Below are 14,837 nucleotides of genomic sequence, written 5' to 3' on the forward strand. Positions count from 1 at the left end.
TTTTTTAATTTAATAATTTTATTTATTGACTGCGAGTTTAATAAAATAAAATCTGTATTATTAATAATTGCCTTTATTGACAGTATATTTATAACATTATTATTAATTCAACTCACAGTATTATTAATTTCACCTAGTTTTTTCGTCCAGTGTACTTATTCAACCTTCGTGTAGTTTTTTTTTAATTAAAGAGGGCATTATAGAGTAGGTTTTATTCAAAATGTGGTCCGAAAAAGTTAATAAATAATTAGTTATTATTAATTAAAATAAACGTGTAAATTGTACACCTAAATACATATTGTACGACACCGATAATAGAACATTAAATAGGAAGCGTAGTAATGTATGGTACCATTACTCTATTGTACAAAATAACATAGCGAAATGTAATGTTTGTTCAGAAAAAGTAAGTTTCAGTGGAGGATCAACAGGCAATTTGTTGAGATATTTAAAAACAAAGCATCCAACAGTTCCACTCCAGAGAAATGTCCAGGTAAAATATTCATTAAATTTAATTTAAAAACAGTTTAATCAATAGAAATCTATACATGATCACATGTGTAAAGTATTTTTTTTAACTTAAAGTATTTTAATATAAGTATTCAAATACTTTTTTTCTTATTTGTAGTTGAGCACTATTTAAATAATACTTTTAAATGGTCATGAATACGTTTACTTTTACAAATACTTTTATATTTTATACTTGTGTCTCATTAGAAATCAAAATAGCAAATCTTGCACAATCTTTTTATATTATAAAATCAGATTAGCTATATTATTTATTTATTATTATTATTATAGTTTATACTTTGTTTCATAGATCAATGTTTCAAAATATGTTATATTGTTATAATAGTGTGATGACTGATGAATGATCATGGTATGTGATAATTAATAGACATGATATACCTACGAATTCTACTTAGCCATTTAGGCATATAAATTTTAATAATAGTAATGATTAATTTAAAAAATATATATTATAATAAAGATAATACAATTAATATAAAGAATAACAAAATTTATTTTTAGAAGTTTAAAACTATTTTAAATATTTTCCTTATGTATTTAAGTAATAACTCATTGAGTATTTTATCCAACACATTGGATAAAAAAAGTATTTAAGTATAACTTGAGATACTTTTAAAAAGCATTTTTTACAATCCTATACTCGATATGTTAACTTTTACAAAATGTATTACCTACAAAAATTGAACACAACCATTGATAAAATATAATAAGTATATCTAATCAATGACACAACCAACCTTTTAACAGTTACAATTACACTTACATTTTAATTATGAATAATTTAATTTAAATAGATAATAATACTTCTAAATTATAGGTAAATGAATCAAATTCTGAGATTATTGATGATTCAGAACCCTCAACATCTATGAATCAAAATCCTACTGGACAACAATCTTCTTCAGCAGCAACTATAGCAACAACATCAACAGCATATTTAAGACCCCATAACAAACGACAAATCTCTATTGCAAACTTTATCCAAAAGCCGATACCTATGAGCAAATCAAAAATGATTGACCAACAGTTAGTCAAAATGATTGTGAAGGAATATCATCCATTTAGTGTGGTAGAGGATGTAGAATTTCGTAACTTAATTAAAATGTTATCTCCAACTTACGTTATTCCATCAAGAAAAACAGTAACCCAAAGTTTGATGCCTCAGATGTTTGAGATGACTGTTGAATGCGTAAAGGATACATTAAAAAATGTGGAAGCTGTGTGTTTGACCACGGATGGGTGGACTTCCAGGACTAATCAAAGTTTTATATCAGTAACAGCACATTTTATTGACCCTAAAAACGAGACACATGTTTCATCTGTATTATTAGGCTGTATTGATTTTGATGAAAAACATACAAGTGACAATTTGGCTCGTTTTTTAAGAAACATGGTTGAGGAATGGAGTTTATCAAATAAACTTACTGCTATAGTTACTGATAATGCTGCTAATATTAAATCAGCAATCAAAAAGTGTAAATGGAGATGGCTCTCTTGCTTTGCACATTCCATGAACTTAACGGTCCAATCTAGCTTGAAATGTATAGATTCTACTCTTACAAAAATTAAAAGCATAGTACAGTATTTTAAAAAAAGTTCGCACGCCCTGGCTAAATTAAACGACTATCAAAAACGAATTGGTTCCCATATTTTGAAACTTAAACAGGATTGTCCAACGCGATGGAATTCAACATATGACATGGTTAATCGAATAATTGCAATTAAAGATCCAATTATTGCTACTCTTGCAGTTTTAGGTAATCCAGAGTTGAACTGTTTGAACCCACAAGACTGGATAATATTGGAAAATGCCCGGGACATTTTAAAAATCTTTTATGAAGTGACTACAGAAATAAGTGCTGAAAAATATGTAACTTTATCAAAAGAATTAATTTTTATTAAAACATTAAGTCGGTTTGTTTCAAATTTTATTAATAGTAATACATTACCAAAAGAAATTAATTCCATGGGTCAGGTTTTAAAGGATAAGTTGCTTGCAAGATTTGGTGATATCGAAGAGAACCATTTAATTACTCAAGCAACTTTATTGGATCCGAGGTTCAAGAAATTTGCATTCTCTAATAAAAATCATTGTAAAAATGCAGTTGATTTTTTAAAGGCTAAAGCACAAAGCATTATAATAGAATCAGGCGAACCAATACATCAACAAATTGCTACAACTACCTCTACTAGTAATTCAAGTTCAGCACTGTGGAAAGAGTTTGATGAAACTGTGGTAAATTTGATCGGAGGATCCAACTCATCAGTGGCAGGCATTATTGAAGTTGATAAGTATTTGAATGAACCATTAATTAGCCGTGCAGAAAATCCTTTGGTTTGGTGGGCTGAGCGTAAAAAAGTGTACCCAAGATTATACACACTTGTTAAAAGGAGACTGTGTATTATGGCAACGTCGGTACCTTGCGAAAGGATATTTTCCAAAGCAGGCCAAGTTGTAAGTGAAAGAAGAAGTCGACTCTCCGCATCAAAAATTTCACAAATATTATTTCTTAACCACAACATGTGATTCATATTATTTATTGTATACTATACTAAATACTAAATAGTAGTAAATAACTATTAATTATTATTATTATTATTATATAAAGAGTTAAGAGGATAAAAACAAATGTTTATTTTATTAATAAATATTATTATTATGATAACGTGTTATCAAAAACTTGGGTCTCGTTCAGTCTCGTTTTTTTGTGATTCAAAGTTCAAACGGTTCGTATATGATTCGGTGATTCGGTGATTCGGGACACAGTGTGAACCAATACGGAAAAAAAAATATCAGTGATCCGAATCACCTCAGTTTGGCGATCTGGATCACTCGTTAACTACTTTGACCCGTTCAATAAGATCCGTTCGTTCGCGAACGACACATCTCTACCGTAGACTACCGACGGCGCCTTGCAGAGCGAACCAACGTGTCCGTAGCGTTGGCACCTGTGGCATCTTCGCACATCTACGCTGGGGCTCACCCCCGACACCGCGACAGCCCAACGAACACTACTGTGCCCACAAGCGCGCCAGCGACCTCCGGAGTGACCTCGAACTCGACGTCACGTCCCCTTCTCTTCATCCTTGCTCTCCGCGGAATGAGGGAAACGCTCTGATTCCACCCCGCCGGCAGATTCACATAATCTTCATTCTGCTCCTCCATTAACGCGGCGACCCCGTCATCGTCGACCTCGATCCCGACCCCGTGTATTTTTATACGAGGATTTCTCTCACCCGCTGGACGCAAATCCAGCGAAGTGTTTTGGAGAAGTTTCCTCGTCTCCTCATTCTCCGGTTCTAAATACAACTTGTCCCTTCCTACCTTTTTAATCCGCTTGAATTTCGGCGAGCATTTCTTCTTCGCCAGCTCGTCCCAAAGGGCCTTCACCAGTTCTGAATCGGTTGCCTCGAAGGCAACTTTCGGTTTCCCTGGATCCGCCGCTTCGGGCTTGCTGGGTACTCTAAGAATATACCCACCGAATTTCGCTGAAATAAATTGGTGGCTTCCAAAAATTGATTAATTGCGAATTAAAATAGGAGTAAGTACAATTATGAAATAAATACTTACTCCGTATTGCCGTGAGTTGTTTAAAACATGGTATGTTATATCTTTGAATGATTCACTTTTTGTTTGAGAGGAGTTTTATTTTTGTTATTTACATGACTTTTTAATGTTTATAATATTGTTTTAATGATTTTAAAATGTTTTATATGTATCTTGCTATTATATTATTTTAATTTTTCTCGCTACATTGAAGAAGTTCGTTTTAAAATCCTATTATAATAACTCAGAATATTAATTTATTGAGACTTTCCTCGTATGAGCCAAACTTAGGGATGAGCCCTAACTAAAGTTGGGAGTATAATAAGGATGTACACATATTGTTTGTAGATTTTAAAAAAGCTTATGATTCCATTCATAGAAAAAGCCTTATAAATATACTCAAAGAATTTAGATTCCCAAGTAAAATTATAAGCCTCATTGGAGCCAGCATCAACCAGACGGATATAAAGGTTAAGATAGCGAACACAACTTCTCAGCCTGTGAGGGTAACGACAGGTCTCCGGCAAGGGGATGCGCTTTCCCCAGTGTTGTTTAACCTGGTACTGGAAAAAATAGTACGAGAAATGAACGTTTCAGAAGGAATTGCGCTGGTACAAATAACAATAGGACTTTTAGCATACGCGGACGATATAGCTCTCTTAGGAGATGATATTGAGACGATAAAAAGGCTGGGAAAAAAACTTATAAAGGCTGCAGAGAAAGTGGGATTAACCGTTAACGATGATAAGACAGAATACTTAACTGTTAGCAGAAATAGCAGAAATTACAGACTAGGACAACATATCGAATTAGAAGGACATATTTTTAAGAAAGTCTCACAATTTAAGTATCTCGGATCTATTATTACTCAAGACAATGAACTTAAAACAGAGGTGTCGTCGAGAATACAACTAGCTAATAAGGGATACCATGGGTTAGAAAAAGTACTGAAATCTAGGACCCTCTCTAAAAATTTAAAAATAAGAATGTACATGACATTATTACGACCTATTGTCATGTACGGATCTGAGACATGGGCACTGAGAAAAGCCGAAGAACAGAGACTAGGAGTATTCGAAAGAAAGGTTTTAAGAAAAATATATGGACCGGTCTTTGATAACCAAACAAACGAATGGAGGAAATTGCATAATTATGAAATTCAAATGCAGTTTAAGAGGCCTGATATAATTAAAGAGATAACAAAAAGAAGACTCATGTGGGGAGGTCATGCCTGGCGTAAGCAAGGATCTCTTGTTAGGCTGGTAATAGAGGAAGAGCCTATAGGGAAAAGACCTTTAGGAAGACCCAGGTTGAGGTGGGAAGACTGTGTAAAGAAGGACATAAAAGCGATAGGACCAGGAATTAGATGGAGAGAAGTTGCAGAGGACAGGAACAGATGGCAAGATTTGTTTATAGCGGCATGGTCTTAAAGGCCGAAGCCAATAGAGAAGAAGAAGATTATAATATTATTTTATAATAAAAGTCTTCTCTTCTTTTACATTTTATCATAAAATATTATTTTTTTTTAACCTAAATATTCAAATATAAATAATTAAATAATTGTAGGTAAAATAATTGATACCATGCCGCCAAAAAAAGATAAACCTTCAGGAGCCCAGTATCGAAAGCGTAGAGCTCAAGCTCAATTACAATTAGAAAAAAATGCAAAAATAATGAACAAATATTTTAATAGTAATAGTGGAACCTGTGAAACATCTACTTCGACATCGGATGCTAGAAATGAATCAATAAATGATATAGATGAAAATATTTCTAAGACTCCTGTAAAATNGTTTTTTAATTGCCTATTAAGCCTTTTTAATTTGGTCACTTTGATATAATGGTTCAAAAATGTTATAGTTGTGGTTCTGCTAAGACAGATAATGTCAAACTTCACGGGTAAAAAATTTTTATTCATAACACAGGATGATTCTTTTATCAAAAACTTAATTTTTTTTCTAAAAAACGTAAAAAACATAATTTTTTTATTTAAACCCGTAAAAAACTTAAAAAATAATAAGGATAAAAAATATTTAAAAATTAATTTTTTTATAAAAACATTTTTTCAAAAACTTGAAACTGTAAACAAATATTTTCAAAATAATGAGTGGTTCATGATAAAAGAATCACCTTGTATATTATATACTTTGGATCATTTCATGCATTTTACAAATATTTTTTTAAATTTTTACAGATTTCCTAAAAATGTAAATCTCAGGGAAAAATGGGTTGCTCAAATAAAAAAAGATGTTCCTATTATCATAACACAGTATACTAGGCTCTGTAGCAAACATTTTACAAATGATGATTACTATCAATAATCATTTGGAAATGATATATTGAAGCCAGATGCTGTACCATCTAGGTTCTTCTGTTCAAGAAAATCATTACTCTCAGGTATTAAAAAAAATGTAAATAATACATTTTTATTAGGTTTAATTTAATGAAATGCTTTTTTTTTTTAATTTCCAACAGAATTTGAAGTTCACATACCAATGTCCACAGGTATTTATAAAAAAAGAATAATAATTAAATATAGACAACTACCTAGGTATTTATTACAATTTTTTTTTTACAGAAAGTTTATCAGATAAACCTATTCTTACAGTAAATGACAATCTTGAAAATCTTATGTTAGAAGAAGAAATAGTAGTAACTGGTTAGTATACATTTCTTAAATTAAAACTTTTCCATATCTATTTTTTATATGTTTATTATAGAAGATGAAAACAATTCTGCAAAAAATTTATCAGATAAACCTATTGCTACAGTATTTGACAATCTTGAAAATCTTATGTTAGAAGAAGAAATAGTAGTAGATGGTTAGTATATAAATATAACACAAATTAAAACTTTTCTATATATGTATATTGTTTATATGTTTATTATAGAAGATGAAAACAATTCTACAGATTCAATGAATAATGATACATATTATGATACTGAAGTGACTACTCTGCAAGCAAATGAAAATATTAATATTACAAAAGGTAACATTTTAGTTATAAAATGACATTCATTAATTTTAACTGTGTACTAGAATTTTCAGTCCATCTTTCAGAAAAGAAACGTAAACTGTTGAGATATGCTGGAGACTTTTCTGAGGAAGACCTAGAGACACCTAGAAAACGAAAAATGTTTTGGAAAACTTATCAACAAATGATTAAAACCAAAAATGAAAAAATAAAATTGTTACAGCAAAAAAACCGTAGTCTTAAATCACAAATAAATAACCTTAATAGTTTAATTGATGATTTACAGTCGCAAAGCAAGTTAAATGCTAATGGTTCATATATGTTGAAGGTAAATACAGTTTAAGTTACTTTTAAGAGATGCCACCCATGCGTTTGTTGTCTCCATAGACCTATAAACTAATGGACTAGAGGTCAGGGGTACAATATAGAATAAAAGAGAAAAGAGAACATGGGGGAAACACAGTGTTAGTTTATAGGTCTATCATTACCTCTTTATGTTCTTTCTCCTTTTTTTCTTTTATATGATTCCCGTGCATTGTGGGCAGGGCGAAGTGGAATGCACTGTCCATTAGTTTAAAGGTCTATGGTCTATGGTCTTATACACGTCTGTGCTTAAGCGTTGAATTTTTGGCTTTTGTTAGATATTTTCAAGTAAGATGAGCATTTTTAATTTGTGATATTTCACAAAACCATATCTTGCTTGAAAATGTAAATATTGAATAAAAGCTAACACTTAAGCACAGACAATATTCTAAGCAATAAGTTTTATAGTAAGTTAATTCACTTGAATACAAAACTAACAGCACATTATTAAAATTGGTGAACAAAATTTTTCTATGTTGTATACGTGTAAGACTGAGACATCAAAAGTTTATGTTTTATTTGTTTTAATAGTTTAAGAATAAATGAATAATGTACAGTCTTGTATAAGATACTTTTTAAAAATATTCAAGTACAGATACAGATACTTCTTTTGAATAGTATATAAAATATGTATTTGAATACTCAGGAAATAAAGTTATCGAATACAAAATTGATACAAATAAATATGTATGTATGTTTTATATTTTTTGATACTTTCAAATAATATTAATATAAAATATATGTAATCAGTATAATAATAATAAAGAACATTTAAAAAATAAATAAATTGAGTATTTATTTTAATCCTTAGAATATTGCATCTGATGAAGAAAAGCACTTGCTTATGCGCCAACTAAAATTAGGCAGTGGTAAAAATATTACTACAGAGTTAAGAAAGTTTGCCCTTACATTACATTATTACTCTCCATATGCGTATTTATACATAAGAAAAATATTTTCAAAAGCTCTGCCAGATATTAGTACTATCAGGAAGTGGTACACAACAATTAATGGCTTACCTGGATTAACGAGGGAATCTTTTCAAGCTATTTCCATCAAAGTTAATGAAATGAAAATTATTGGTAAACAATTATATGGATGTTTGATCATAGACGAAATGAGCATAAAGCAACATGTTCAATGGACAGGTTCCAGGCATCAAGGCTATGTTGATTATGGTCAAGGAGGTGGTACCGATTCAATGGATAATTTGCCATATGCTAAAGATGCTTTTGTCATTATGGTAGTTGGTTTAAATTCCCATTGGAAAGTACCAATTGCATATTACTTAGTCAATGGAATATCTGCAGAAGAAAAATCCAACATTATAAAATCTTGTCTTCATCAACTACATGAAACTGGTATTATAATAAAAACAATAACCTTTGATGGGGCGGCTAATAATATGTCGATGGTGTCTTTGCTTGGCGCTAATTTAAATTATGCTGATTTAAAGCCAAATTTTAAACATCCATTAACAGAAGATAATGTACATATAGTTCTTGACCCATGCCATATGGTGAAATTAATAAGAAATTGCTTAGGTGATTGGGGAATATTGTTTGACAAAAATAATAAACCAATTGAATGGATATATTTTAAACATTTGGTCAATATGCAAAATGTGACTGGTCTACATGCTGCTACAAAAATTAGAACAAGACATATACATTATCATCGAGAAAAAATGAAGGTACGTTTAGCAACACAGGTTTTCAGCAACAGTGTTGCTGATGCTTTGGAATATTGTTGTAAAGACCTGAAGAACAAACTTTTTGAAAATGCTGAAGCTACCATTGAATTTTGTCGAAGAATTAATAATATATTTGATTTATTAAATTCAAGAAATTTTTTGAGTAAGAATCCTTTCAACAAACCATTGTCTGATAATTTTTTGAACTTGAATATATTTATTGACGAATCTATAGATTATTTGAATGGCATCCAATGTCTTGAGAAACCACCTAAACATGGAAAAAGATCAGTGTTACAATCAGAACGCAAGACTGGATTTTTAGGATTAATAACATGTTTAAAAACTATTAAAAATCTTTACAGTGAACTTATAGAAACCAAACTTTTGCAATTTTTACTTACCAATAAATTTAATCAAGACCATATAGAACTGCTATTTGGAGCCATTAGAGCTAAGGGAGGTTTCAATAATAACCCCACTGTAGCACAGTTTGAAGCTGCATATAAGTCTATCATAATCAATGCTGAAGTTAAATGTCCATCGACTGCCAATGCTTTAGCATTAGATGACACAAGCATTCTTAGAATATCAAGCGCATCACAAAAAAAAGATGAGCAATCTGAAATGCTAGATTTGTTATGTGCTGCAGGAACTGAAATAATTGAAACAGAAGATATACTAGACATTTATGAGCACAGAAATTACCTTAATGATGTTGTAACATACATAGCAGGATTTGTTGTTTACAAAATAAAGAAGAAAATTCTATGTACAGTTTGTGAAAAATGTTTGGGAACAAAAGAATCAGGATCTGCTCTAATTGGACGTAAAAAAAAAGGTGGTTTAATTGTACCGAGTCCAGATGTGATTGAAATTTGTAAAATAACTGAACGTGTAATTCGTGGATACCAAAAAATTGATGGGTCAAACGTTGTAAATAGGATTACAATTGAATGTATGAGAAAAATTAATATTAATAAATATTTCATCTCATTAACAAATCATTTTCTCGAACAAGAACCCTTCAATAATCATCTCCTACAGCTGTTAAAACTAATTATGCACATTTATATTACACTAAGACTTCATCATATTAATTCATCAACAAATTCAATAGATCAAAAAATTAGAACATTCTACACAAAATTAATACTTTTTAAACATCAATAAATCATAAGTAACATAAAAATAATATATTGTTTTACCTTTTTTTTGTTATTATACCATTTGTACAACACACATATTATAATATATTAAGTATTTGTAATAATTTGTATATTTTATACTTTAATGTTTAAATTATAAATATTTTTTTTTTAAGCTTGTAAATTATGTCTATGAACAATATTTTATTTTAATAATATTTTATTTAACCTAATTCCTAGTATCCTATCCACGTCCCACGTATCTACATCGTGAATCGTGATCCCGTTGCATAATATAATTCAACTGGAAAAAAAAAACAGTTTTACTAACTCATCCATGAGAAAACCTCTAATGGTTCTTTCTCTCTTGCACATATCTTGGCTTTGTAGTTCTCTTTCTATTCGCGGTCTATTCTATTATATGTCTATGGATNCCCACTGTAGCACAGTTTGAAGCTGCATATAAGTCTATCATAATCAATGCTGAAGTTAAATGTCCATCGACTGCCAATGCTTTAGCATTAGATGACACAAGCATTCTTAGAATATCAAGCGCATCACAAAAAAAAGATGAGCAATCTGAAATGCTAGATTTGTTATGTGCTGCAGGAACTGAAATAATTGAAACAGAAGATATACTAGACATTTATGAGCACAGAAATTACCTTAATGATGTTGTAACATACATAGCAGGATTTGTTGTTTACAAAATACAGTGTATTTACTATGTACAGTTTGTGAAAAATGTTTGGGAACAAAAGAATCAGGATCTGCTCTAATTGGACGTAAAAATAGAGGTGGTTTAATTGTACCGAGTCCAGATGTGATTGAAATTTGTAAAATAACTGAACGTGTAATTCGTGGATACCAAAAAATTGATGGGTCAAACGTTGTAAATAGGATTACAATTGAATGTATGAGAAAAATTAATATTAATAAATATTTCATCTCATTAACAAATCATTTTCTCGAACAAGAACCCTTCAATAATCATCTCCTACAGCTGTTAAAACTAATTATGCACATTTATATTACACTAAGACTTCATCATATTAATTCATCAACAAATTCAATAGATCAAAAAATTAGAACATTCTACACAAAATTAATACTTTTTAAACATCAATAAATCATAAGTAACATAAAAATAATATATTGTTTTACCTTTTTTTTGTTATTATACCATTTGTACAACACACATATTATAATATATTAAGTATTTGTAATAATTTGTATATTTTATACTTTAATGTTTAAATTATAAATATTTTTTTTTTAAGCTTGTAAATTATGTCTATGAACAATATTTTATTTTAATAATATTTTATTTAACCTAATTCCTAGTATCCTATCCACGTCCCACGTATCTACATCGTGAATCGTGATCCCGTTGCATAATATAATTCAACTGGAAAAAAAAAACAGTTTTACTAACTCATCCATGAGAAAACCTCTAATGGTTCTTTCTCTCTTGCACATATCTTGGCTTTGTAGTTCTCTTTCTATTCGCGGTCTATTCTATTATATGTCTATGATTATGACCGTTATTATGGGTATTGTTAAATTGAGATAAAATTTCGTATTGATTTCTGGTTTTTACTATTGGGTTGTTTAATTGCTCAGTAGCAGTAAATTGAACGAATATTTCAGCATTAATAAGTCGTAAACGGCTTACTCCAATTAAATTCTGTAAACGTTAAAATTATTTTTTTCAGAATGTTTAATAGATTTTTGTTATCGAAAATAGGTATTGCCATTTGAAAATCGAAAGTTGATAGTGTTTTATCAAATAAGAGAGAACTTTAAAATTGTAACACAGTGTAAAATAGTAAAACCTAGAAAGTAAAAAAAAAAAATTATATTAAAATTCCTAATACTTACCGAGATATTAACTGGTTCATGATAAAAGAATCACCATGTATAATAATATTTCCATCACAGTTTAAATTTTTAAAACAATAACTACCTATATTATTAAATCACTTAGGTTAAATTTTAAATAATTTCAAACCAAAATCATTGATCATTAACTTTAATTTGTGGGGCAAATAAGTTGCAGTCATTATTATCTACTTATCAGTTGTATTTTTGTAAAAAAACCATAGAGTATACCGTATTCGGATATACGTAAATTTATGATTATAAGGCAATGATACAAACACAGATACACACAATGTATATGGGTAATACAGGTGGTGGCCATACAAAGTATATTTGAATCGCTAAAGGTCGATATGCAGTGTCACCACATTACTAATAATTTACTATTGTGCAAATGTATAATGTATAATGTTGAATGTAAATGTATAATGTATAATTTTGAATGTAAATGTATAATGTATAATTTTGAATTTATATTTATTGTAACTATAATAATATTATAATCCACTCAATAATTAAAAATTTAACATAAAAAAAATTAAAATAATAAGTATAAATGTTACGATTAATCCTTTCACATTTATGTCTCTTGGTTATTGTTCTGTGGTTTTTTTGCTGACTATGTTATTTTGTAAATAATAAAAATACATATTTATATTTTATACTGAATAATAATATATTATTGGCCTTTGAAAATTATTATTTTATTATACCAATGTCTTGAAGATATTGTTTCGCTACTACTTTTACACAAGTAATGAATTTTAGTATCAAAATAAATAGAAATTATAGATTTAATTAACAAAATAATATGATTTGTTAGAGGATCACTGTCATGTTGATGGTAACTTATATTTTTAAATGGACAATTTGTAGTAAAATAAGATAACACTTTAGTCTCAAGTAACAGTTTATTAACTGGTTTTTTTTCACTATAATATTCTTTAATGTATTTTTCAGTCATCATACATATGGATATGACATCTTCACTAGGATAAGATAAAACTCCTTTAGTTTTAATATTAATAGGAGAATTTAAAAGGTCTTGTTTATTTCCTACTAATGCTGATTCACAGACTTCACACAAAAGTTTCTTCTCTAATTTATGTACGACAAACCCAGCTAAGTAAATAACTACTTCTTTGGCAAACATACTAAGACCTAAATTACTAGTTACCAAATATTCATGATCTTTATAAAAATGTACGTTTGTATTATTAATTATATCAACAGGATCTTTAGTGCTAGACCAATTAAGTATACCTATTTGTTCTATTGGAATACAGTTACCTAACCCTCCATCTCTAACCTCTGCATGTATTAATAACTTCTTGAAGGCGGATTTGAACTGCCTGGCTGTCGGATTGTTGTTGTGTCCTCCATGTGCCCTAATCGAAATAAATAAAAGTTCTATATGATCTTGGCTTAATTTATAGAAAGGTAAGAAAAGCAAATCGTTTGATTCAATCAAATCTTTTTTTAAATTTATCAAACTATTGAAGCACATTAAAAAACCAATAAAACCAGTTTTTCTCTGAGAATTAATAACAAGTTCTCCATCGGAAAATTTTAAAGCCTTTACATAAGAAAAAAATTCATGAATAAAAGAAAGAGTACTATCAAAATTTGACTTGCATAATGTTTTTTTTTTATCAACATCATTAATTTTTCTTGAATTTAATATATCAAATGCGTCATTGAACATTAATATGAACCTAATAGTAGCATCACAATCATTGAACTCCTTTAATTTTAAATTATATTTACAAAATTTTAAGGCATCTGCAACAGATTTACTTTAATTTTTTTTTTATAGTAAAATATGTGATTTTTTTTAAGTCTGTTTGCCAAATGACATATTTCATTTTCTTGTAATTCTAACAATTTTTTTAAATAATCAAAGCTAATTACTTTTCCTTCATCATCAATTTTGTTACCTTTTTCACCAAATGTGTTTCCAACCAATTTTATCATGTGAGCAGGGTCTGGTATAATATTAATAGGAGGGTAATCATGCAATGAAAAATCAGATTCTAAGTTATTAATGTCAAAGTTACAACCTAATTTTTGAACCATGTTGATATTAGTGGCGCAACCATCAAAAGTAAGACTTATAATATTCACTCCAGTTGTCATTAATTGATCTAAACAGTGTTCCAACAGTTCAGACTTTTGCGAGCTACTTATATGATTTGTTAAAAAGTAGGCAATAGGTAGTTTCCAAGATTCATTTACAGCAACTACAACAAAACCCAAGCATTCTGAAGCCAATTCTACACGTTCATTGTTAATTCCTGTACCAATGTCAATGTATCCATGATATTGTTGTCCATCCCATTCTAAATGTTTTCGAATGGCCATTTCATCCATAACGAGTGCACAGTATATGGGTTTTGAGGAATTGGAACATTTTAATTTTAAAGCAGATAAAGCTTCACTACTTATACCTGGCTGAGCATCAACATGTGCATACCATTTAGAAAGTGTGCGTGGATCTGGTAAAACGCTATTAAACTCATGTCTAATAAATTTGTAAGCTCTTGGCGAAAAGAAGTGCAATGAAATAGTAAAGCGACGTAATTCCATACTATACTTACGAGTAAGTTTTTCTCCAGAATATTTTTTGGTTAATCTAGTTATTAAATCTTTATGTTTACCAAAATTGTCAAGTAAAATAACTGCTTGATCTTTTTCTCTGT

General features: G+C 29.5%; 2 protein-coding genes across 2 annotated transcripts; both read left to right on the forward strand.

Annotated features, from left to right (window-relative positions):
- Positions 1 to 341: 341 nt before the first annotated feature.
- LOC111038723 (zinc finger BED domain-containing protein 1-like) lies at positions 342 to 3,058 on the forward strand. The gene is made up of 4 exons (XM_022321947.1): positions 342 to 348; positions 402 to 493; positions 1,349 to 2,401; positions 2,516 to 3,058. The coding sequence occupies exons 1-4, from the start codon at positions 342 to 344 to the stop codon at positions 3,056 to 3,058; spliced, it is 1,695 nt and encodes a 564-aa protein (XP_022177639.1).
- A 3,145-nt stretch (positions 3,059 to 6,203) lies between these two features.
- On the forward strand, positions 6,204 to 8,065 carry LOC111038727. Its single transcript, XM_022321954.1, has 6 exons — positions 6,204 to 6,475; positions 6,554 to 6,583; positions 6,657 to 6,737; positions 6,799 to 6,900; positions 6,970 to 7,068; positions 7,128 to 8,065. Exons 2-6 carry the CDS (start codon positions 6,574 to 6,576, stop codon positions 7,394 to 7,396), a joined length of 561 nt encoding a protein of 186 aa, XP_022177646.1. The 5' UTR covers positions 6,204 to 6,475; positions 6,554 to 6,573; the 3' UTR covers positions 7,397 to 8,065.
- The last annotated feature ends 6,772 nt before the right edge of the window (positions 8,066 to 14,837 follow it).

The sequence above is a fragment of the Myzus persicae genome, unplaced genomic scaffold (assembly GCF_001856785.1).
Source record: "Myzus persicae strain clone G006 unplaced genomic scaffold, MPER_G0061.0, whole genome shotgun sequence".
NCBI lineage: Eukaryota > Metazoa > Arthropoda > Insecta > Hemiptera > Aphididae > Myzus > Myzus persicae.